The sequence below is a fragment of the Struthio camelus genome, chromosome 14 (genome assembly GCF_040807025.1).
Source record: "Struthio camelus isolate bStrCam1 chromosome 14, bStrCam1.hap1, whole genome shotgun sequence".
NCBI lineage: Eukaryota > Metazoa > Chordata > Aves > Struthioniformes > Struthionidae > Struthio > Struthio camelus.
Window position 1 is genome coordinate 16,138,850 of NC_090955.1, and position 23,968 is coordinate 16,162,817.

General features: G+C 35.5%; 1 protein-coding gene across 16 annotated transcripts in view; it reads left to right on the forward strand.

Annotated features, from left to right (window-relative positions):
- Window positions 1-23,968, forward strand: part of ERC2 (ELKS/RAB6-interacting/CAST family member 2) — a 551,724-nt gene that overhangs the window by 314,168 nt on the left and 213,588 nt on the right. For all 16 annotated transcript variants that reach the window (XM_068907565.1, XM_068907568.1, XM_068907571.1 and 13 more), the window contains one exon: window positions 1,940-2,100. In XM_068907565.1, the coding sequence (XP_068763666.1) occupies window positions 1,940-2,100 (161 nt within the window). The remainder of the gene's footprint in view (window positions 1-1,939; window positions 2,101-23,968) is intronic.

The window sequence follows — 23,968 nt, forward strand, 5'->3', positions numbered from 1 at the left end:
TTATTCATTTCCCTCTATTGTATTTTCTCTTATCTACTTTTACTGTGAAAGTGTATTAGATAGCCATTTTTCAAAGTTATCTATAGCCTTCATCTTTCTTCAGGGTCTGCTTTAGTGGAATCTGGCACCTGCACAGGCTGTAGGGCACAGCTGGCAGTCCTTGCTGTTTCATTTGTACTAGTATTACACTGATTTTCCTTTGTGAGTGGAAGAGTAAGAAAGTACTGAGAAGGTCAGTACTTTAAATGTATTGGTAATTCTGATTCTGCCCTGGTAAAATATAACTTCTTAGGTACTAGATTTAGCCAACGTGTTGTGGTATGTGTTGATCTTACTGGTGCGCTTATAAAGACTGCAGATGCTGCTGGTTTACAGTGGTAAGTACTCTGTGTATCATTTTCAAACAGAGTGCGAGTCTGCTTGTTATATTGTGATAGAGATTGTTTTACTAATTTGCTTTAAAGAGCCTGTTAAGTGGGAGGCAAGCAAAGCAATGTGTGTTCAACTTAAAACAAAAATATGTGATTTATAAAAACTGATTACATGCAAGTAGGATTTAGATATCAGAAGAGGGTAAGCAATAATTAAGCATGGACTTGGGAGGAAAACATCTTATTGTCTTTATAGACACGCTTATGATAATGACAACAGCTGAATATCGTCAGACTTTGTCACTACATGAAAGTGCACACTTTTCAGTGACTTGTGTAACATGAACAACATGCTATAAAACAAGCAGTTAGGTTAGATATATTTCAGTTGTTCCTCTGCTCTCCCATTTCATTCTACTTAGATGTTCTTCTCAAAGGAACATCTTCACAAAGGAGATGAGAAAGAAAATACATGAAATACCGCATTCATTATTTTGATCACTGTATCTCCTAAAAAATAAATAAATTCTCTGTTGTATACTTGCACCTTTTAATATAAACTGTATCATTTGAACGTTTGCGCAAGAATGGGGAAATCACACTGAAATGTCAGAGGCTACTCTGGTTCTTTGAATGTAATGATTCACCTCACAAGTAAATTTTGCTGCTGCCAGACATGTGTTTTATGTAGTCTCCATTTATTTTGTTCTTTAGATAATGTGATACAATATGGCAGACACTTTTTTTTTTTAACTTCTGAATCATATTTTCTGAAAACATGGAGGTTTTCTGAATTTCTGCAATAAGCAATTTATCCTAAATCCAGCTGATATTTGTCAATGCCAAAGAAAGATTGCTATTACCTTAATTTTCCTACATTTCGTACTTCAGAAATTCTCACAGTTGTCCTGAGGAAAATAACTTGGTTGATTTCCTAGAATGATAGCAGACATATAAAGTGCAGAAACATAGGACAATTTAGGTTAGAATGGTCAACTGGAGATCATGTAGTCCAGTCCCTGTTCACAGCAGGGGTAACTTCAAAGTTAAATTGGATTCTCCAGGTTTCCTTTTCAAGATTTGAAAATTCCTAAGCATGGAGAACGTACACCTTCTCTGGACAACTTCAGCACTGAAGGGTGTGTATTTTTAGATGAAAAGTATTTGGAACTTATAATCAATTTTATATTACAATATATACCTATCTCTGCATTTAAAATTTGTAAAATTGCTATCATAATGAGTTACCACCATCCTGTGTTTCAATAATATAAATGATGTAGGAGTTATTTATGAATTTTGTCTGTATGTGGCAGTGGCACAGGTTAAGTAGCTTTCTGGCAATCTGTGTCTGTTCTGGTTTGTATAAATGTTGCTCATTACTAGATAGGTTCATGAAAACATTAAGGTTTTTTTGGTATTTAAAGACTATTTTAAAAACAATTCAAATAGGAATGGATTTTAGCAGCTGTTTACTTAAAATAATTCTATGGGTTTTTTCCCTATATTTACCTAAAGATTTACTTCTTGTAGAGAACCTGGGGCTTAAAAAGTTCTTTCACTTTTAGGTAGAAGAACTGATGAATGCACTGGAAAAGACTAGACAAGAATTAGATTCTACCAAAGCCCGTCTTGCCTCAACACAGCAGTCTTTGGCTGAAAAGGAAGCACATCTGGCTAACCTAAGAATAGAGCGGAGAAAACAGCTTGAAGAAATTCTAGAAATGAAGTGAGTACATTTATTTCTCTAATATCTAGAAAAATTAATTATTTGTTGCAATAAGTTTTTTCTGTAAATATTTTTTCTATGTAAGTAGATATATTAAAGTCTGAATTTCAGGACTTCTAGTGGTTGTAAAATGTAATTGTTAAAACTCTTCTTAAAATATAGAAGTGTACAAGTCTTCATTTTAAAAGTAGCCAATAGTTGACATAATAAGAATTTTTTGAAAGCTGTTCCTTGTTACATGCAAGTCAAATATCAGTACAGCGTAACCTTCATGGGAAACAGAGGGTCTGAGGCCTCGTCTTTCAGTGAGAATGCTCTTATGGAGTTTCAGTGAGTGTTAGATGCGAGGAAAGGGGTTTACCAGCTTTGTGTAGATGGTACAAAATCTATTGAAATTAATTGGTTATAAAAAACCTTACCAGTCATTATCGCTATTTATAAGCATCTAGAACAGAAAAAGGAAGATAGGCCTATAGTTAAATTGTAACTTCCTACCAAAGGAAAATATCTGTAATTATAGCATGTTAAAACTGTGACACAATCTTTGAAATCAGTGTTTGCCAAAAGAGAGTTAACCTGTTAGGACATGGCTAGGCTAGTGAGCGTGTAGTTAACATTCAACAAAGAAAATACAGATTTGTAATTTTCAGACTATTTTGTTCGGGGAAACAGAAAAAAACCCACTTAAGTTGGGTGTAACTTCAGCTAAGTTGTAAAAATCCTCACAGTTAAAGTAAATAATCAGAAAAATTATTTAATACTTTTCCTGTAAATAAGACAACATGGGAAATGAAGATGTGCTTAATGTAGTTTTATAAAAGCAGATTTTAAGAATGGCTACCATGTAATACAGCTGCAGCATTATAAGTCTGTAATGTAAAAAGGAATGCTGTTTCCAATTAAGTTAAAAGAGTTTCAGCTTTTAACTTTAATGTGATTTATATGTAGGAACAGAGCAAAATGGAAACACATATGCAAATTGATACTTTGTAGTAGTGAGCATGTGATTTTATATTTGATAATAGATATGTTTTATTTATTTTTCTGATTTTCTTTTATATTTATGTATTGATTCAGCTATTATAAATCAGATGGTAAGTGCCAGTGTATTTCGTGAAGTCATCTATTTTCTTAGTGCTTTGGTGTCTTTCTTTGAGTGCATGCTTAGTTTTTGCTCTAACCATAAGAATGATTCTGTTTTTTCCTATAAGCGATCCTAATTATCAATTGTTGGGTAATATTGAAAAAAAAGCAGGATCTTTAGTTCCGTTACTATAACTTTTTTGGTTGAGTATGCAGAAACTCCTGGATGTTGAAGAGCTCCATTAAGGCATGTATCTTCTGCTTAGGAGGTGAGGTTGGCAAAAGCTAGGTGAAATTTGTTTGTTTGTTTGTTTGTTTTGATTAAAAACATGTTCCTTTTTTCTGTCTTTAAGAAAAGCAATTTTTCATACATTTTTCATTTTTAATCCGAAATTGAGCTCAAATTTGTTTGAAAATCTACAAAGTTAACAACAAAACCTGTGTAACCTAAAATAATACACCTGTGAAATGGGTAAAAAAGAGTTCAAATTGGAGAAGGAACATTAAAGTATAATCCTACTCTGAAAAAGAGTTTTGGCCGCTTGTACGGTGCTCATGGAGTTAACTAATGTGTTTGAACGATATCCTAATCGTTGCGTAGTTTTATTTGTAACTTTTGGTTGTGATAAGTGTGAAGGAAATAACTGAGTATGGCTATCAGACTTTAGGATGAGTTTAGGATGAGGTCTAGGGGAAACAAAATAGAGTTAATGAATGCAACAGTATTTAAAACATACAGCACAATATTACTGAACAGAATAAATAATAAGAATAGTGGCAGAAATATGCATTTTTGTATTTACTTTTTGCCTCTTTTTAGTTACTGCCTCTAAAGCCATCTTAACACTGCATCAGAGAAGCAAAAAATGAACACACATTATTTTTGAGCTTTGTGGAGGAAAAGGGTTACATGACTGCTGCTATATATAGGAAAGTCTAAATCAATGTGTGTCTTAATTTTAGATATACTAGATTGTTAATTTAATAAAATATATTAAACAGGATAAACTAATAGGTATATGTGTATTGGTAAATATTTTGTATAAATAATTCAGAAATTTATTACCCTAGTTTAATTTTTGAAATTACTCACTGAAATAAGTGCATGTCAAACAAACTATATAAAACTGCTACATTACAACAGAATATTATCAATATGGCATTAAATTATTTTTATGAATATGATGTTCTCAAAAGTAGATTGTAGCAGCTAGCTAAGACCCAGACATCTGCTGACAGAATAATGACAATTCTATGTAGCAGGAATATACTAGAATAGTATTTCTTTGTCTGGCTTCTCTTTGATATTTTAAGACAATTTATTAATTGGCCACAATGACCCTAATTTCTATTTTTCATTTTATTATTTAATGCTGAGTGATTACAATTTTTGACTGCTGCCTTCCAGTCAAATAGGCATGAACGGTGTGTTTAAGAACGTTTGTGATGATTTCCTATGCTTATATTATGTTCAAGTTCCAAACATAACTCTGCATTCTAGGCCCATCTGGCTGACATTGCCAAGATCCATCTTAATTTACTGGTTATAATCAGTTGTCAGTTTTAGATAACTTCTTCAGTTGTCATTACATTTCCCCATATAGAATCAGTTATTTAAGGAAGTTTAAAATAAAATTGGATAGAATCTTAATGTAGTTCATTATCTGATTCGTCTTTTTGAACTGGAAACTAGATAAGTACCTTTAAAGGAAAGGCAATTTGATGGAAGGAGATAAACATCTAGTTATTCTTAACTTGATGCCAACATGTGAAAAGATGAGATTTATTTTAAAGAATGCCACGGTGTTGACATTTGGAGAAGGATTTGCATTTGCGTGTTACTTTCTAAATATGTGATTTTTCCAAATGTCTACAAAATAATATTACTATATTAGTTCTGGAGGAAATATTTTTTGTTACGGTCATATTATTTTCCCAGTGCATGCATAACTCATACTGACATTAATGGAAGTTACACATACATGTTAACAGCAAAATGCACCATGTGTTCAAATACATCATTTTGCCTAATTGTCACAATGCTTTGCTTATTATTTTTTTAAATCTGCAATGGATTTAAAAACTGCTTCTGTATTGCACAATGTGACAAAAGTCATGCTGACATTTAACAAAAATGTATTTATCATCCATAGAAATGTTTCAACTGGCCTGAAATTAGAAATGCCTAGTTAGAAATATGTATCGAGACTACTTTTTCCAGATAGTGTTTTTGTTTTCTAAGAACTCCACCCACAAGTAGGAGCAGAGCGTACTGAAAATTTCAGAAGGCTTGCCTAGAAAAGCTCATTCATTTTGTACTGTGAAGAATTTGAGGGTAGGAGCAGTTTCTGCTCTGTGATGTGGTGAGGTTTTTTTTTCCACATTTTTCAGAAATGCCATATTTGTGCAGCATACTTTCAGACCACAAGGCATCTGCAATGCTTTTGTACAGATGTCCTTTCCAATATGGTGGTTCCTGACAAAACTCATATAAACATACCCATAGCAAAATTAGCTGAACAGATAGATAAGTGCCCAATTATCTAACTGTGTATTAAAATTGCTCTATCTATGTATGTGAAGTAAATGCCTTTCCTTATGGAAAGTGTTTTTTACAATGTGGGTTAGACCCTTGCCATCTTCTTAGAAGTTGTCAACGTTATTTTCCTTTAAAAGATATAAAGTTCAACCTGCAGAACCAACAGTCATAGAATAAAGTCTAATGCCATGTGAGGGAAAAGATTATTATCACCCTTCTTGTTAGTTAATTTTTTTAAAATTACATACATTTAATTTTCTAGCTGCAACCACAGAATTAAAAAAAACAACTTTATTATCAAAACTTGCAGTTTTCTTGATTAAAAAGCTCTGAAATTCATTTTCTGTAGTGTTTACCCTACATAGAAATATGTTTAAATTTAAAATTTTTAAAAAAGACTTCATTGCGGTTTTGCATGAATTTGATGACTTTTCAGTGACTTAGTTCCATGTGATAATCACTGCACTTAGTCGTACGTGACTGTGGTATTAATCCCAGACAGTCTACAAAATAGTGAACTTGATGTTTTGACTTGAAGATCAGTGATTTCCTAATTTTTGAGATCTAACAGTTAATTACGGAGTGTTTCCTTTAACAGTCAACTCAGCACACTGTTGAAGCTCTTAGACTGTCCTGAATTCCTTTTCTCGCCAACGATTCGAAAGACTGGGGTAATATCCTTGTCTTACTTAGTTCATGCCCTCACTGATGTGTATTGCTAAATCAGTCTTGTTGGAAATGACTTTCCTCTGAGATTCACTACAAGTTTCCAGAGGAAGAATGTATGTTTTCCTCATGTGGAATAAATCAGGATGCTTTAGTAACAAGTTTGCTCGTTAAAGATCTCTTAATACAATAATCAGCTAGTATTCCTTTAACTGAATAACAAAAACAGAACATTGTTGTGCTGTCAAAAATTTTTAAATTAAATTTTGCAATACATTTTCTTACAGTGACAGTATAAAATTAAACATCCTTTCCTTTGTTTAAGAACGCCCATCAATTTTTTCATTGAAAATAATAAATGAATATTGCTTATCTCTGTTTTTCAGTATGTTTACTTTATTCATTTAACAGCACCTGCATATAGTCAAGGATGAAATATTTGTGGGAAGAAGGGGATAAAATGTTTTTTTCCACCAAACATTCAGTCCTACCAGCTGCCACTCTTTGCACAAGAGCTGAACGCATACTGCACTTTTACCTCCTGGATTAGTGGTTTAGCTGATCTGCCAAACAAGTAGAAGGCAGCTGCATTTGCCACTAGATGCCAGTCTCAAGTGGGAGACAGTGGTCTGGAGCTGCTTGGCTCAACAGATTGAGTGAAAAGTATGAGCAGTTTCGCAGAGCAAGCAGAAAGCTTGTCTTGTTACAGGGAAGAGAACAAAACTTGTCCATTTGTCTGTTACCGTATCTGACTGGTTCTCCTCCTGCCTTTTAGTGCAGGAGACTCAAGCGTGGATATATAGAAATGACCTCAAGTGAAATTTTGAGGATGTTGCAGGGATAAAGAGGGACTTTGAATGAGTTCTGGAAGTCAGGGATCACAGCCTATGGGGAAGACTTGGTAAGATGTGAAACTAGAGAGTCACAGTGTGTAGGGAAGACAAAATGTTTTATGGAGTATTAGTGGCAGAGGTATAAGGAAGTTTCCCATTCATCTGCTTTTCCCTAGACATACCCTCTTTTTTCTGTCTATAAATCTTACCTGAGTAGAGGTTGGGGATTTCACATCTGTGTAGCAGCTCAGTAGGAGCTTTAGCTTTGACAAAAGCTGTTGGATGTCCAGAGAACCTAGACATGTTTCCAGCATCTGGACAAATCAGCTCATGTCCTTTCCTTACCTTCTCTTATTACTATTTCCAACCATCACCATCTAAGACTGACCCTTGTGAAGGGGGTGAGAAAGGCACTTAACATATTTTTCTCTGTTCATGTCCTACTTACTCCACACCAAGAGGCTCTATCATCCAGAGGATAGTGGTTTGTTCCTCACCTCTGTGGATGCAGCTATATAGGTCAAACCTGCTTCTGAAGTCTCTGTGTGAGCAGTAAATCCAGTGTATCTGGAACATTTCAGAGTAATTGCGTATGCAATTCACCTGTTCAATACATACACAGGACAGAAGCATGAGACCCGCTGACCGGAAAATCCCTGATGAAGGTGTTGGAACTCTGCTTGCGTGTAGTCATTAAGTTAATTTCCTTTTTGTTGGGGTCTTCTAAACAGCAGTAAGGATGAGAAAAGCGTTGTAGCAAGGTAGGTGAAATTGGCAGGTGACTTAAGGGTGGAACTACTCTTTGAAATTGCTTAAAACTCACTTTTTAAAACCATTTAAAACTATTACTTCCGTACAGACACTATCTACTTTCTGTATTATAGTCATGCGGTGGTTCTCCCCTGCCCCTGCCCCTCCACCAAAGGAAGGCAAAGAAGCAGATAACCCTTTCTCTTGCCTACACTAGAAACTGAAGTGTTTTATTACAAAGTGTGAGCAGAGATGCTTAGTTTATACACTTTTAAAATGCTGGTATATAAAGGATTACTCCAAAAGAAGCCAGCACCTCCCTTGCAGATAATTCTAGGCTAAAATACTGATGGATACATGACTTTAAAATATGTTCTTTAGTTTGAAATTTAAGCAAATATACCAGGGTCAGGTATCTATTATTAAAGTATTATTTTGAAAGTAGGATGCATATGAATAATTTTTTTAATTTCTCAGGTCTAACACAAGGCTAGCTAAATTTTAGCTTGTATTTTGAGAAAGATAGCTATGATCATTTCTCTACTCTGTGAATTCTTTAAAATAATGTATCTTTAATAGGTGCAATAACAGACCAGTGCATAAATAGATGTGGAAATTTTTTTTTCTCAAAATAGCTTACCATCTTGCATAATTTTATTAGAGATTATTCTGACTTGTTTCAGCTGTAGTAATATATACTCTAAACATGTTTGATTGGTGGATAGCAAGTTGATTGTTTTAAAAATTGTACCATTTGAAATATATACACTAGACTGTTTTTTAGTAACCTGTGGACTGCTTCCATTTAATTGTAGGATTCATGCTGAGAGTGTAGAGAGTCATATCCCAAGTTAAATACAAACAAAACAGCAGGATGTTGATACAACTGTGACTTCCATAGGAAGTAGTTAGAATAGTAATGTGGTCTCCTCCTAACTTGGGTGGAAAGTCTCTTGTGACTGCTTTTGCCCCACAGACCTGTAACACAGCATGCCTTGACTAACATTTCTGACACCAACTTGCAAACACCATAAAGATTAGAGACACCCAAATGAAGGCTTTGTTCTCTGGAACAGAAGCTTTCTTGACTAAAATTAAGAGATGTTTTTCTTTTGTAAACAACGAAGGGGCACAAAGCAATAAAATGTTTCTCTCTGAGAACAGAATGAGTGAACTGTTTGCTTGGCAAAGAGCGTCACTTATATAAAAACACATGACTGTCACCAGCTTTCTGCACACTTGAGTCTTCTATGTTCAGACTGAAATAATAGTGTATTTTGATTTTGTTTTATAAAGTATATGATGTTTTAAATCTCTTCAGCATGGGAAGGAAGTGTGCCATTTCTTCTTTTTTTCCTTGTTAAAGCACTAAGTTACTTTCAAAATATATTTGCACCTTCTACTGAAGGTTAGTGGGATCAATTTAGGATTTCTCTGAAACATGACATGAGATGCTGGATTTTGCCTGCTTTTATGTGGGTATCCCAGTAAATGGAGCTAGAGCATCTCCAATGTTTTCTATCCCCTTTAGACAGCAGGAGAACACAGTAGCAACCTTGTGAGTGTATCTCCCTCCCCAGAGGGGAATGTCTTCCTTTGTAGCATGGAACGGCACTTGTGCTTTTTATGGCATAAAAGCATTCACTGAATACAAACCGGAAAGAATGATTCAACATAGTCAACAGGTAACACATAGGTAATCATAGCAAACAGGTGTACTTTTTTGATCTAGAAAATAGATCTGGATTTTTTTTCTTCATCTCATAATTATTTTGGTTTAAGCATCATGTGTTTCTGTGAGTAATGTGTTTGGGAAACTATAAGCTTACAAAGTTTCTGAGAATTGTTCCCTGTAGCAGGGGGCTTTGCTTGTGGGGTTCTCGTTGTAAAGAAGATCGTCCAGGTTCCTGTGATCCATATGGTCTGAGGTATCTCCTAGGCAGGAAGGGATTTTAAGGGGACCCGCATCGCTGTATCCTAGTAGTACACTTTCCTTGCTAATTGTGCGGCCATTAATTCTCTGCCCATTTTGGTACCTTCCCTCAACAGAAAAACAGAGATATGGAGATATGAAGATCAACGCCCCAACAAACATTTTCTATTGGAAATTCCACAGTACTTCTTAGGGTTTAGTGGCAGCATTACTTCCTTTAGTACTTTTCCCAGCCCCTGAACGGTAGAAAGATCAGGGGTACTGCAGCTGCTTTGTGAGGAGAGACTTAAAAACTCTTCACTTTGAAGAGGAGAAAGCTGGTGTGGTTGAAAGAGGAGAAAGCTGATGTGGTTGAAGTTCAGGGAATCACAGAGGCGAGGATGAGCTAATGCAGAACTGTTGTTTGCCAAATCCCTCAGCATGAGAAATTTTTGGCACTTACTGAAATTAATCAGTGATCGATTCAGAAGAGAGAGAAGAAAGCCCTGCTTTACACAGGGGCTGGTGGCCTTCTGGGACCTGCTGCCTCAGAAGGCAGACAGTGTCAAAAAGGGGTTGGACAAATTCATGGACAAGAGGTCCATTAATGGTTATTTCTTTTTGCTCTTTGGCTGTTCTTGAACCATGTTCCTAAAATGTATTTTATCTCTGAAGTATAAGCTCTTTCCTCCCACATTACTCCCTTACACTGAAACAAACTGACTATGCATAGTTAACAATCAGATGATCTTTAAATCTTTTTTTCAAGAACCTGTTATATTAAGTCAACTAATACACTCTGTAAAGATTAAAGACCACACTCTGAATAGCCTTTTGCATATTTTGTTGAACTACAGGAAATAAGTGGATTTTCAAGATTATATAAGTGGCAAAATAATTGTTTTAAAGTGCAGGTTGCAAGAATGACAGTTACTTTCTCTAGGGTTGGAATTGGTTAGAGGACAGAGAGTATTCACACTGATTCAGGTTTACAGATGTCACAAGCTGCTTCTAGGAGTTTACGGTGCTGCATCTTTTAATCTTTCTTTTGTAATTTAAGTCACTTCCACTTGCAAGTGGAAATTTGAAGAAACAGTTGCAATAAAAAATAACATTTGCTTCTCCTCTTTTTTTCTCTTTTTTAATCATCCTCTTTAAATGAAGATGCTTTTCTTGGTTGAATTAACAAATACGTTAAGGCTGACCGAGTTTGAAATAGACCAGTTTAATCCATGATATATCTTGATTTGTAGCATTTTAAATTCACATGAGGTAGAAGAGTATTCAGAAAGGGACAATGGTGGGAAGGATAATATATAAAAGCAACAAGGGAATAGAAAGATCACAGTTATGAATTAGTATTCAGTGAAACATGGGCAATGATAAAAGGAAGTGGGATGTACAAACCTGAAGAACGAAAATCAAAACCCGGACTCTTCCAAAGGAAAGTTATACTTTGAAGTATATTTTTATCTTCTAAGGAAACTTCATATTTTTATCTCAAGTTAACTGACTGGGGCGTTTAACATGTAAACTTTTTAGATGAAGAAAAAGTTGTCCATAAGTGCTCTACTAAAAATTAAATGGCAACTTTTTCTGGTTTCCTTTGTGCAACATCGTTGTTTTTATGTAAGAAAATATAAGCAACAAAATCATTTACCAGAAGAACAATACTATAGAAAAAACTGTGCTCTGCCAGCACTGATCTTAACAAAACTATATGCTGTTTGTTTTAAGTGCTTTTATTAGCTAAAAAATTAGTAATGGTAAAAATGATGAAGTAGGATGATACTTGTTTTGAAGTTTAGCCGGCATGGGAACGTGAAGACCTCCATCTCTGATAGTATAGTCAAAAGAACAAGTGTCTCACTAGACAGCAAGGAAGGAGTAGGAGGCTGAAAGGAAAAAAGAAAAAAAAAGTTAGGCTTCTATTTCATGATTTTTTTTTAAAGCTGACTGAATTACGCCCTTGTCTACTGAAACCCTCTTAGTGTAATTCCCATTGGCCTCTGTGACACCTAGGGCAGCGCTGATCAACTGCAGGCTCCCATACTCCTAACCTCAGCCAACTGAATATGATTCTAGCAGATGTTTCTGCATTTTAGACCTCAAATATGATGGGTCAGTTTTTCCCTTTTTCCAACTGCAAATCTTGCATATTGGAGACCCAGGACAGTACAATTCAATGGTAGGAATTATGAGCTGAGGATCTGTCCAGTGGGACAATGCTGGACTTAATGTGAACTCAGATTTTTGAAACTGGAGAACCAAACAGATTTAGAGACTTGTGTCAGGTAAACGAAATTACTGGATTATTGTTTAATATCGTCTAAGCAGAAATATAAAATGTGCTTAGAAATGTATGTGATGTTGTTTTCTGCTAAAAGGAAAAGGTAAAGGAAAAGCTAGCAGAGAAGAGAGTCAGAAGCAGAAACAGGAACTGTTTTCTTAGCGGCAGAAGGGAAAGGTTCAGTTCACCTTCCCTGCCTTCCCAGCACTTCTTAGGTGTTATGAAGTAAATCCATTGCCTCCTCCTCCTCCTCCTTGCACTTCTTTGCTCCTTCCCCCTCCCCATGCCCCCAGTAGAACAAGTACTTCTCTGTGTGCTGTGGAAAAATAAATCCTGCTTCCTACTGCTTTGTTTCCTCTGGTAAGGTTCTCTAGTGTCTAATAAGGTGTAAGATGTGCTCGAAGTTTTTCCTCTCATGTCTGAGGCATTTGTAAGAGCTCTCCTATGTGCATTCGCTCATGCTTAGTAAGGGGTGAGCGCATGGGGCAGCCTTTCTGCCTGTCAGGGCATAGGTAAGATTTATCTTACCTATCTTACTATCATTTATCTTACTGATAAATCAGTTATGTTACTGATATAATGAAACCTTTAGGAATTTATTGTCATAGAGGTCTGTACATCTCTCTTGAAATTGGTCAAAGGGTTTCAAAGTTTTTTAGGGAGGGAACATACTCATACACAGATTTAAAATCAAGGAAGTAGCTTCACGCTTGTTCTGGTGGTGGTTTTGCCCTCCCACTGACCTGGGTATAGCTCACTTATTTAGAGTATAAGGACTGTTCAGTACTCTCTATTTATACAGTGCCAAGCACAATGGGCTCCCATCCTTTATGGGCCGTTAAGCATTACCGTAATAAACAAGACAAAAAGCACATGTATCGTGTTATACTCTGTCTACGCTATCTAAACAGTGTGAGTGTAGAAATATTGTAGTAAAAAGAGAATTCCTCTGTTATTGGTAAAATATTGCATATGGAGTCATTGTTCAAGGTATTCCCACAAAAATGTGCTAAACTGCTGAATTTCTGATGAACGGCAATGGATTTCTAATGAATGGCAATAGGTTTCTAATGCTGCACTGCTGTTTAGCAGAGACTGCCAGATGATGACTAATATGATGGTTGGATGCAGTGGGAATTAGGAACTCATCCTGATTTTCTCTGACTGTGAACAAACTTTTAAGTTTCAGCGCATGGAAATCTCACTCCCTATCATCTTGACCTCTGTGGTCTTTAAAAGATGAGATAGATTTTAAAAAACCTGATTTTCATACCCATCCTTAGCTGTGTATGTGTATTACCAGTCAATCACTCAGAATGGTGAAGGTATACTGAGGATACCAGAAGAAAGAGAAATGTAGTTTAATCCTAAGGCACAGAAGGGGCGGTAGAACCATCTCCCTTGTTACTTTATCAGCAGAGAGAATTCCCTGCAGGTGACAATGCTGTATTCTTTAGTCACTTTGGCTATGTCCACACTGTCATGCCATGTACCCAGGTATCTTAGCAAAGAGAAGCCCAATTTAAGGCTGTATGTTATATATATATATATATATATATATAAAAGAAGGTACTGTGCTACTGTGTATCTTTACTGCTTCTTATATTCAACCTGTTGTGTAGAATAAAAATCACCTTAAGAGGACACCTGAGCTTGGTTCCTTAGTGTAAAGTGGCTTCAACAGCATAGGTAAACTTTTCAAGACAAAACAGAAACTTAGTAATAGCACAAACTTCTGTAGGATCATTATTGTTAGTGGAAAGATTTTTCAACTGTTGATAAATAGTATTGTAACGTTTGTAAAGGAGCTTCTAATGAAAGTACTGTGTTTTAGTATTTAAAATTTTTATCAAAGGATGAAGGTGAAAGACTGCAGATACATAATACTGAATTTCTCGAAAAAGATGAAGTTTTATTTTTGTAAATATGCAGATACTAAGGGGAACTGTGATTCACTGGCTTAGAGTAGAAATTTAAAAACACTTTTTTGTGGTTAGACTCTTTCCAGTTTCTAACCACTCCTGCCTCAAACATGAAGTTTATCTTTGTTGCATTTGACCCTGATCAAAATTAGTCCACCGAGGCCTCTGAAGATGGCCCTATTACTAAAACCATTCTAGTTTCTAAGGATTCTTCTTTTTTGCTTCCCAACTAACTCATCTGGCATTATTTCAGAGGCTAACTTACATGGCCCTCATCTGTTTAGGAGGACAGATGTAGATTGGTTTAACAGAGAGACAATCATTAAATTTACTACCTTATTCTTTTGTTTTTCAAGCCCCCTGAGCTATCTTTATGATTAGGAAATGGACATAGGTTCTTAGAAGATAGAACTGAGATAGGACAGCTAAAATAATTTGTTACCTTGGTGTGCAATACAGAGTCAAAGCTAGCTTAGATAGTTACAAATCCTTGTATTATGTGGGTTGTGAATTGGAGTTACCGAACCAAATTCGAATATCACTTAAATCTATATCTGTAAGAATGTAATTTTACTTTTATATTCTTGGGCTAGGAGGAGTTTTGGAGAAAATGCAGGCAGGTGTGAGCCTAGGACCTGATTGTGTCAGGCAGTAAGCAGCACTGAGCGGATTTCATGGTAGTTCTGTTTAACTGCCTGCATCCTACAGCATGCTGTCATGAAGACTGGCTGGGAAGGAGTCATGCAGTTAATATGAAGAGCTTTCACAACCCCCCACCCTAACAGCTCCAAAATATATCATTTTATCATTATATATATCTTTTTATCATTATATTTAGGAGATTTAGTGTGTTTTATAACTTCTGAGTATTTTTTTTTTAACTGAACAACCTGATCCAGGTCTTTTATAACCATCTTGAGAAATTGCAATCTATTTTTACTTTCTGTGTGGTCTGTAAACAAAAAGTAAGTAGTTATATTCATGTCTGCGGGGTTTAGAGCAGCAGCTGGTGTTGGAACTATTGTGAGATTCAGTAGCATAAAAGCAAACATTGATTACATAACACCTAAAGAATAGGAGGCCTAGAAATGTGGTAGATCATCATCTGACATCCAGCAACCTAATACCTTCTTAACAGGGCAGAAAATACTCTAACATTCATGAGCTTAAAGAAAAGACTTCTTACCTATTCAAAAATATTTAAGCTTTCAGTGTGCATGAAAGAAACTTGACTGCTTTCCAGGTTTGTTTTGCAACCCTCCCTGCCCCATGATATATTTTGTCAAAAAGCACAACTGAAATAAAGCTGATGAAACAAAAACACTGATTCTATTGTGTTTCTTGGAGCAAATCAGTACACTGGCTGTGCATTTGCAGGTACCACCCAGCCACCCACTGGTGCTCCTCCCATCACATCCCCTCTTAAAAAAATAATAATAAAAGGATCCAATCAGGATGAAAATTGCCTACAGTATTTTCACAGTTGTATTAAGAAATATAACTTATATTTTTTCCTCTCTTAGAAAGATCTCCCTCTTCAACACTTTGATATAGTGATGTTTTGTTTAGTCTAATGTAAGTTTTTGTTAGTTTCTAATCTAAAAATGAATCTAATTAACAGATGAATTTAGGAAATCCCTACTGTAATTTGGCAACTAAATGAGTGAGGGATATCAGTATATGACAAGCAACTTCCATTTAAGGCTAATGTAACCACTACCTCATTAGAAGTGCAACTTTACACAAAGCAAATAAAAGCTTTATTGAATTTAAAATATGTATCTGACAAAGGACTAGCTGAACTTGAAATTGGCCTTGTGAAATTGTGCTGCCTTTATTAATACTGACTGGCTTTATAAATGTTTATCTTAATTATGTTTTATTGTGATTAAAAAGATTGCAGATACTCTGCCATTTCTGGAAAGTGAGCTGTTGGAGCTTTTTTTTGTTAGAGATGGGGGCAGGGTAGGAAGAGTAGTCCCGCTCCAGAGAGGAGGCCCCTCGCAGGCCATATGAATCCACTTACATGTAAATTGCTTGTCTATATGAATTAAGGTGAAGGTTATGAAAGAACTGCATTTCTGTGTTTACTGTAGGATTTTTGACAGTCTCTTTCCTCTTTCAAGTAAATTTGGCTTAAGTCCATAGTCAGTACAGTTTTAAGTAAACTCCTCTTTTGTTACATTAACAAGGTTATAACATCACTGAGGCAGATTTCCAGCTGCATGAATTGAGGCCTAAGCATGCAGACTAAGGGGATAATTAAAACCTTAGGGTGGGTGAGTTAAACGATCAAGTAAAATTGGATAAAAGGCTAATTGTCCATAGCAACATAATACATGTTTCTAAATACCTGTGAAATAAAAATAAATATTTGTGGTCTTTTCATTCCTTTTTGAACATACAGATTCAGATTAAATTTTAGGGAATAACAAAAATTATCTGTAAGTGAAAAGAAACCCAAGGAATTCTTAAATTTCACAGAAATAGTCATATTTTAGTTATTAATTGAAAAACATTAAATTACATTGAAAACTTCAGTGATTTCCCAACTTCCTTTACAAAACAGGAAGCATTTTCATGTAGGAAGTGTGAGCACCGATGTGTGATACAGCATATCAAAATGGACTGGTTGGTGCTTTGTCGAAATTTGTCATCTCTCTCTCTTTTTTTTTTTCCCTTCTTTTTTCATTAGTAAGAGTGGAGTTACATACCTTTGGTGACCTTCTAGAAGATGACATAAAGTCAGGCAAGATGATACATTACCACAAAGTTAAAAAAACAAAATGGGTTGTAATGGCAGCTTGTACTGAACTAAATGAATTGTGAAGGCCCATTTGTTATTCATTAGGAGAAGCAGAGCAGATTACTGTTCTGCCTTCATAGGGAGCCTTTAAACTTAAGGTCATTTTACACTAGTACCCTTGTGGCATGGACAGCATTTAATACATTTTTAACAGCTTTTACATTTCCATGGTTTGCAACAGTGCTGGTTGAATCATTTCAGTAATGAAGGTGTTTTAAAGTAGTTTAGAGTTACTTTTGAGGAAAAAACAGGAAAAAAAAAGAAATAATTGGGTTGATGAAGTGATTTTATATACTAAAGAGCTAAGCATGCAGAACCTACTGCTATAAAGTAATGTGTGCTGATTCCCACTGCTAGAGAAGCACATCCTTGGGGAACTGTGGGTTTTTGTCTTTCTTTCTTTCTTTTTTTCTTTCTTTTTCTTTTTCCTATTTTTTTTTTTAAACCTAAATAGAACTGTAGTTGTTTTCCAGTGCTCGTTCTTCTGGCAAAGGAAGCTCCGAGGATAGAAATTTAAGAATACTTTGTTTGAGTTATTTCTGAGTTGCTCAGGAAGGCGATGGAGAACTTTCAAGATTTTGGCATATTTTGGCAAAGTGTACAAACTAACTCTCTGTTATAGCTGTTGATGTGGGCATCTAAGGAACTCAGTGTAAAATGAACTTGGAGTGGAGGGTAGAGTTTTGCTGATCAGAATAAAGGTTGATTATTTCAGTACCTCTCAAATGATTCAGTGGTGCTATGGAAAGTGAAAGCAGAAAGGTAGGTACTAATATAAAACAATCTGAGAACAATTTGTTCAAAAGTGTTGAACAAATCTAAAAAAATCTATTTGCTTGAAGTATGATTTATAACTCTAAACAAAGACGTAATAACTCTAGTTAAAGGAGATAATCACTTCAGAGGCTCATATTTTATTGCAGACTGCAATCTTTCCTTTGCTACCTTTTAGATTATGTTGTGGGCTTAGCTGTCCAGATTCACATTATAGTGAATTTATTTTTGTTCAGAAAATGCTATAACACAAGTGGACTGTGGTTCAAACTTTGTTTGCAAATAAACTTAATGAGAAAATGCTAATTTAAATGTATGCTGGTACTTTTCCCAATAGTCAGCCCATGCCTAATTTCTTCCTTCTTGCTTAGCAGATTAACGACATTCAATCTACACTTCATTGCAGATGGCTCATTCACTAGAATTTTCTATGGATTTACTGTTTTGTGAGAATAAAGTCTGACAAAATGCATGTGGACTGATAACCAGCATATGAAAAAAAAGATAATTAATTCTTTTAAAGCAGAAGTGTTTTTATCTGAGATTTTGAACAAAATGTATTTTAAAGCTAAAGAACTGTATATATTTAGAAAATAGTGAACTTGCTTTCATTTTATATCAGAAAGAAAGAATCTAAGAAACTGTGTGAACTCTAAAATCTTGTTGCTGTTTGGACTAATCTTTATTATTTCAATAACATTAGATTTTTTTTAATATAAATTTTAAATGCTCAGTTGCACTGGTATTACTGACTTTTTCCCTAATAGAAATATTTGTCGTCTTTTACCTTTGCACTAGCTTCATGTGGTCATTTCTGGTTTGTGAACTACAGCTGTTTTAATGAAAAGTATTTTAATCTAATTCTTTAAAAGTTCTGCACACGTGTGAAAATGTAGACTGTCAATATGTGTCCATAATATATTTCAAGAGTGGTTTTGTTTGGTCAGAAAATGTACCCTATGGCTTTTGTTATTGTAGATTTCTGAATATGAAGTCAAGGGATTGTTATCAGCAATAGCCCAAGAAAGGCATAGTGCCACAAGTTGCATTTGTAAAACTCGCTAATGTGCAAATAAAGAATTCTGGAAGGCCATGTGCACTCACCATAGTAATTCTGAAGAGGTATACAGTATTAATTCCTTTTTTTTCCCCAATGTTAAATGCATGTAATAGCCATATTTCATTGCCTGAAACTTGTTTTTATTTTTCCTTTGGATTACCTTACAACTTTATTTTTGTATTTGTAAGTCATAAATGTAAAATAAAGTACTTGCTAATAAGATGGGAGTTCCAATACTGGGGCTGCGTTAGTTATAAAATTAAACTAAGTAACTAGGGTAATTTAACGTGTATGCTGTTGGCTCTTTAACATTGGGCCAATGGCCCACTGGGTTCTGAGGCTACTCCTGCTGCAGTGCAGACTCAAACACCCTTTGCGTTGCCGTAGCTTGGGCGTGTTGTTACCATTTTCAAACAGATTTTGTAGCAGCTGTGATTAATCAAAACATGGGATGACCAGCACAATTCAGATGTGCCACCAGAATGTTTTTTGTGTTGCGTGAAGGTAGGAGGTTCACTATGACAGTATGATGCCAATTGAGGCTTTCTTGGAATAATTTCTGCTGCTGTGAAGTGATACATGTAATTAAATATTTTGACTCAGGCAAGAGCTCCTTGTTACCTCTTTTTCCAATAGTAAACAATATGTAGTATCATTTGCAAAATTATTCTGTCTTCAGAGAAACCTAAGTTTTTTAATTTTACCATAACGGTAGATCAATCTTACTGATATGTCAAATGAAGTAGAACTTCAAGACTGCTGTAAATTTATTTTTATAACTTCATATATATCCAGGTATGCACAGGTGTTGTAATTGAGACTGGAATTTTTGGAACACTGGAGTCCTTGGAATTTGGTGTCTCAAAGTCAGTCTTTTGTGTATAAATGCCACAAGGCAATTGCAGTTCTAAATCATATTTACTGGTATACTTTTGCAACAAATATCAGGAGCTTATTTGTTCTGATCTGACTCCTTTCTTGGAGATTATTTTAAAAATTAATTTAAACCCTAATGGCTCCCTTTTAATGGCTCATGTCTCTTAGAACAAACAAACAAAACCTTTAAAGGAATCTTGTGAAGACAAAATTCTGTTCTATGGGATATCTGTATTAGTATTAGCTCTCAGTTCGGATGAGATGCAAATGAGATCCAATGAGATGCAAATCTTGACCGTGCCTTTTCCATAAAACTCCTGGTAGAACTCAGATATTTAGGCTAGTTCTTCTGAGCAGTTAAGCATCACATAGCAACCTCTGTAGGAGGTACAAGAGAGAATGGGAAATCAGGGAATAAGTCCTTCAATTTTCTTCCCCTCTGGGAAAACACTATCTCTCAGCCTGTAATAATGACTATTGAATAAAGTAGAGATTCTATGAGGAGAAAAATCTTTTCGACAAGGGATGTTCTGATTAACATGCTATTATATCTAGAATCCATTCATACTGCAAAAAAAGAAAGAATGTTCACTAAAATTAAACATTAAATTTGTCTCAGCTGATCCTGTATAATTTCTGTATTTTCCTTCTGTGATTAGTGTAGTAAAAGAATTTGCTTGTAGAAGTGTTCATAAAACCACTAAATTTTTAGCCTATTTCAGAGAATCATGAAGGTATGCGTGCATCCTTGGCAGAAATGTGATTGCTAACTCAGTCTGCAGACAGATCTTTAATTTTCTCATGCATGGGCGACATGGAAGACCATTTTTATAAGAAAGAACTTTTTCCTACTCTGCTGCATTTTCTTTAAAGTATCTAGATTTTGAGACAATATGAACATATCTATGGCTGCCTATTTTCTTTGATCCTACATGAGTCAACCCTGTGACAGACCTTTATGGATCCAGGCAGGTAGGCAATTTTACTTAGCATTAATAGCAAGTGGCTTAGTTTGCTGTGGTACAAAAAAGATATGGTGTGAGAGACCCAGAAGAAGATGGGATTTATGAGAAACTGCTAATGGTTAGAGCTTTGCAATGTGACTGCTTCCATCCAGGCTAGATAAATCTACATGCTCAAATTTCTGTGTCATTAACACAGTTTAACTAAATAAATGTTGAGTATTATTGAAAATAAATTGAAGGTATGATTGAAAGGATAGTTAAAGAGTAGTCCATGGACAAAATCTTGTGGTAGATATTTTCCTTTGTGTCATTCTGGCATCATAAAGGAAGCAGGAGGTTTCCCTAAAGAGGACATACAGAAAATACCTTGATTTGGAGAATCCTGTGATGTTGTAGATCTAGCAAAAGTATGAGAGGAAGAAAGTCGTTTTCAGTAATGTTCCTTCAAATGTTTAACCCTTTGTGCAATAAGAACAGTGACAGAGTAAATGAACATCCACGTATCACCACAAAAAAGATTCACGTAGGCATCTTGGCTTACTAGGGAAAGAATTGATTTCTGTACCAAGTGGTTCTTTTGGACGTTGACTGCAGTGCTTTGAGCATCACTGAATGTTGCACAGCGTGTTTCTTAGCTGGGAAGGATAGCAATGTTTATCTGCTTTGGTACTTTTAAAGTAGAAATTCATTCCAAGCAAATGTAAATGCAAACAGAATATATTTGATATGACCTAATCCCAACTCTGCTGTATCACTCGTTACTAAATCAGGTGAACCACAAAGCAGTCATATTGGGGTCTCACAAAAGGACAGCTATGGGTAATATGCAGTGTATTAGTAGTCTTTTGTTTGTATAGGCAAACAAATGTGTATAGCAGCTCAAGCAGTAGCGCAAGGAACAGTTGATTCCGCTCTCCTGCTTGCCAAATCTGTCGAATGCTTGAGAAAACTGCAGGGGTTCTCTGCAAGAATTGATTCAGTAGTGTGACAGAATCAGAGCTGAAATGTGTAATGTACTGTATATTACTTCTGAAATTATAAGGTACTACACATGCTGTCCAGAGAGAGACAGGTGTTAGTGACAATCCAAGGTCAGTTATTATAGCCAGACCACATCTAGTAAACAGAAATGAAGACATTAAAGAAATAGATCATACGCCTTTTTCTTTGGGTTTAAGATGCATGAGAGGGCCAAGCTTTGGCAAAGCAAAGGGAAATATTCTCTTGTTCAGAACACATCATCCGTTTTCTGAATGCTGGTGCAAGCTAGTCTTACTTCCATGGGAAGATCAGAGACAAAGTTTATAAAAGGCAACAGAGATTTAAGCCCTATTCCATTCTGAGATTTTTTACAGTATGGCTGGTTCCCTTGGAGTCACAGTTCTGACAGTCAGGGGTTACCAAAGCATATTTTCTCAAGGAAAATAGTAGAGGTACCAATTGTGGTCACTAACCATCATGTCAGTAACATTTGGTGAATAAGCATGTGGTCAATAACTGCTAAGGTCAAATTTCTAGTATCAGAGATCTCTTTGTCCCCACTAGTGGAAGTGAAAGATTGATCTTCAGCTAGGTTGTAACTAGATTTTAGGTCTCGTAAGAGAACAAAACAAGCTGACAGATTTCAGTGGAGAAAAGCTTCTGGTTAAATGAAGCGAGCTGCAAGAAGCAATAGTCGTGTCACAGTTGCACAGAGACAGATGTGCAGATGAATAACCAAAATTAATAGCAGGCACCCTTAAAGGGCTGGTTAATCTGCTAGAAGAGAGTCTGTCTCTTTTCTACCCACTAGTACATCAGCTCATAAAAACTACAAATGAGCCCAATAGCAGCAAGAGCCGTAAGATCTGCTTCCTCATTAGTGAAACTTCAGAGAAGCATTTCCTATGGCTCCATATCTTTTTCTACCTTTTATGAAAAGTTGTTAGCAGGAATGTGTAATCTCAATTAAAAAAAGAAAAAAAAAGAGTCACCCTGGATTACTTTGGTAAATAGAATATTTCAATATTTTAATGGTGAAAAAATATATCAAGGTGCTTTTATATAAATATTTTAATATGTGTGTTTTTATATGATAGAAAGAAATACCTTATGTGATTTTTTTAAATTACGTTGTAGCCTATCAAGAGCAACAGCGCTAGTAAACTGTAAGAGAGATTCTGTTCATTCTAAGCCATTAAGGGTTTAGTAACAAATTCTCCTGTTCTGTAGAACTGGGGACAACCTAAGAAAAAGCCATGCAAGGATGGGCTTTGCTAATAATGCAGGAAAAGTTAATGGGATGTATATTGTGTGAGTAGTGTGGAAGGATAAACAAAGTTGCAAATGTGTGTTGGGGGGAGGGATTGCCATTTTCAGAAGTGGAGAACAGCAAGACACATTAGAATGATCAGGGAAAAAATTAAATGTTCAGCCTTAGAAAGATTCTGTTTTATGCAGTTGTGGAAGATCTGAAAAGAAGTGAGATGGACAGCTGGAAAAAGGAGAAGAGGTCCTGAGGTACATACACTAGATATTGTTCACTTGTGATGATAACTTCAGAATTGTTCTTTAAGGGTTCAGTTTAAGGAGTTCAACAGCCTAGCACTGAGAAAACAGAGGTTGTAAACAAGTTTACCTCCTCTCTCGTCCTCCTGAAATTGCTCACTAAAGGCTAGAAGCTTACCTCAAGCACTCACTCACAGTTTACCTTCTCTTTGACCTGGAAAAGGTGCCTAATATATAGCAGTTATCTCAAAGCTATTTGTATTCACATTTTGGAAACATATGCCTAGTTATATGAACCACTTTTTTTAGAGGTTGGAACAAAAATTGTTCCATGCAAAGCAACCAGAAAAGCAAAAGAACTTCAAAGCTGCTTGCATGTCTGTTTGGTATCATGGAATTTACACTTGACTCTTTCCCTAGTGCTATATAAGAGGTTGTGATGATCTTACTCCAGTGCAACATGATCCTTCTTTGGGATTTCTGGGTTATCAGTCTGTTATACTATTGTTCTAATTGATTTTGTGCTTCTTTCTCTCCTCCTTCCCCCTCATAAATTGAAATAACTTAAGGTTACTTATTCCTGTATGTGTTTAATGACCCTAGTTTATAGTTAGCTGCAGCTCTTATGAAGGCATTCATGTTGCTTTCCCAAGGTATTGCACTCGGCCCTCTTCACAAATTCTGACCAAGTCTTTATCCACTTCTGGGTTTTGGAGAAAGGCCCTCTATGCATGAAATATCCAGAAAACAATAGCAGTAAAGGGCAACAGTGCAGATTTGTTATTATTGTAAGTTATATATATAATTTATATAGATAGTTTTTATAGATAGTTATAGAAATAATTTGTTATTATTATAAGTTATTGCGGTGATATACTGGCTTGTAAACTACTTATATGCTTCAC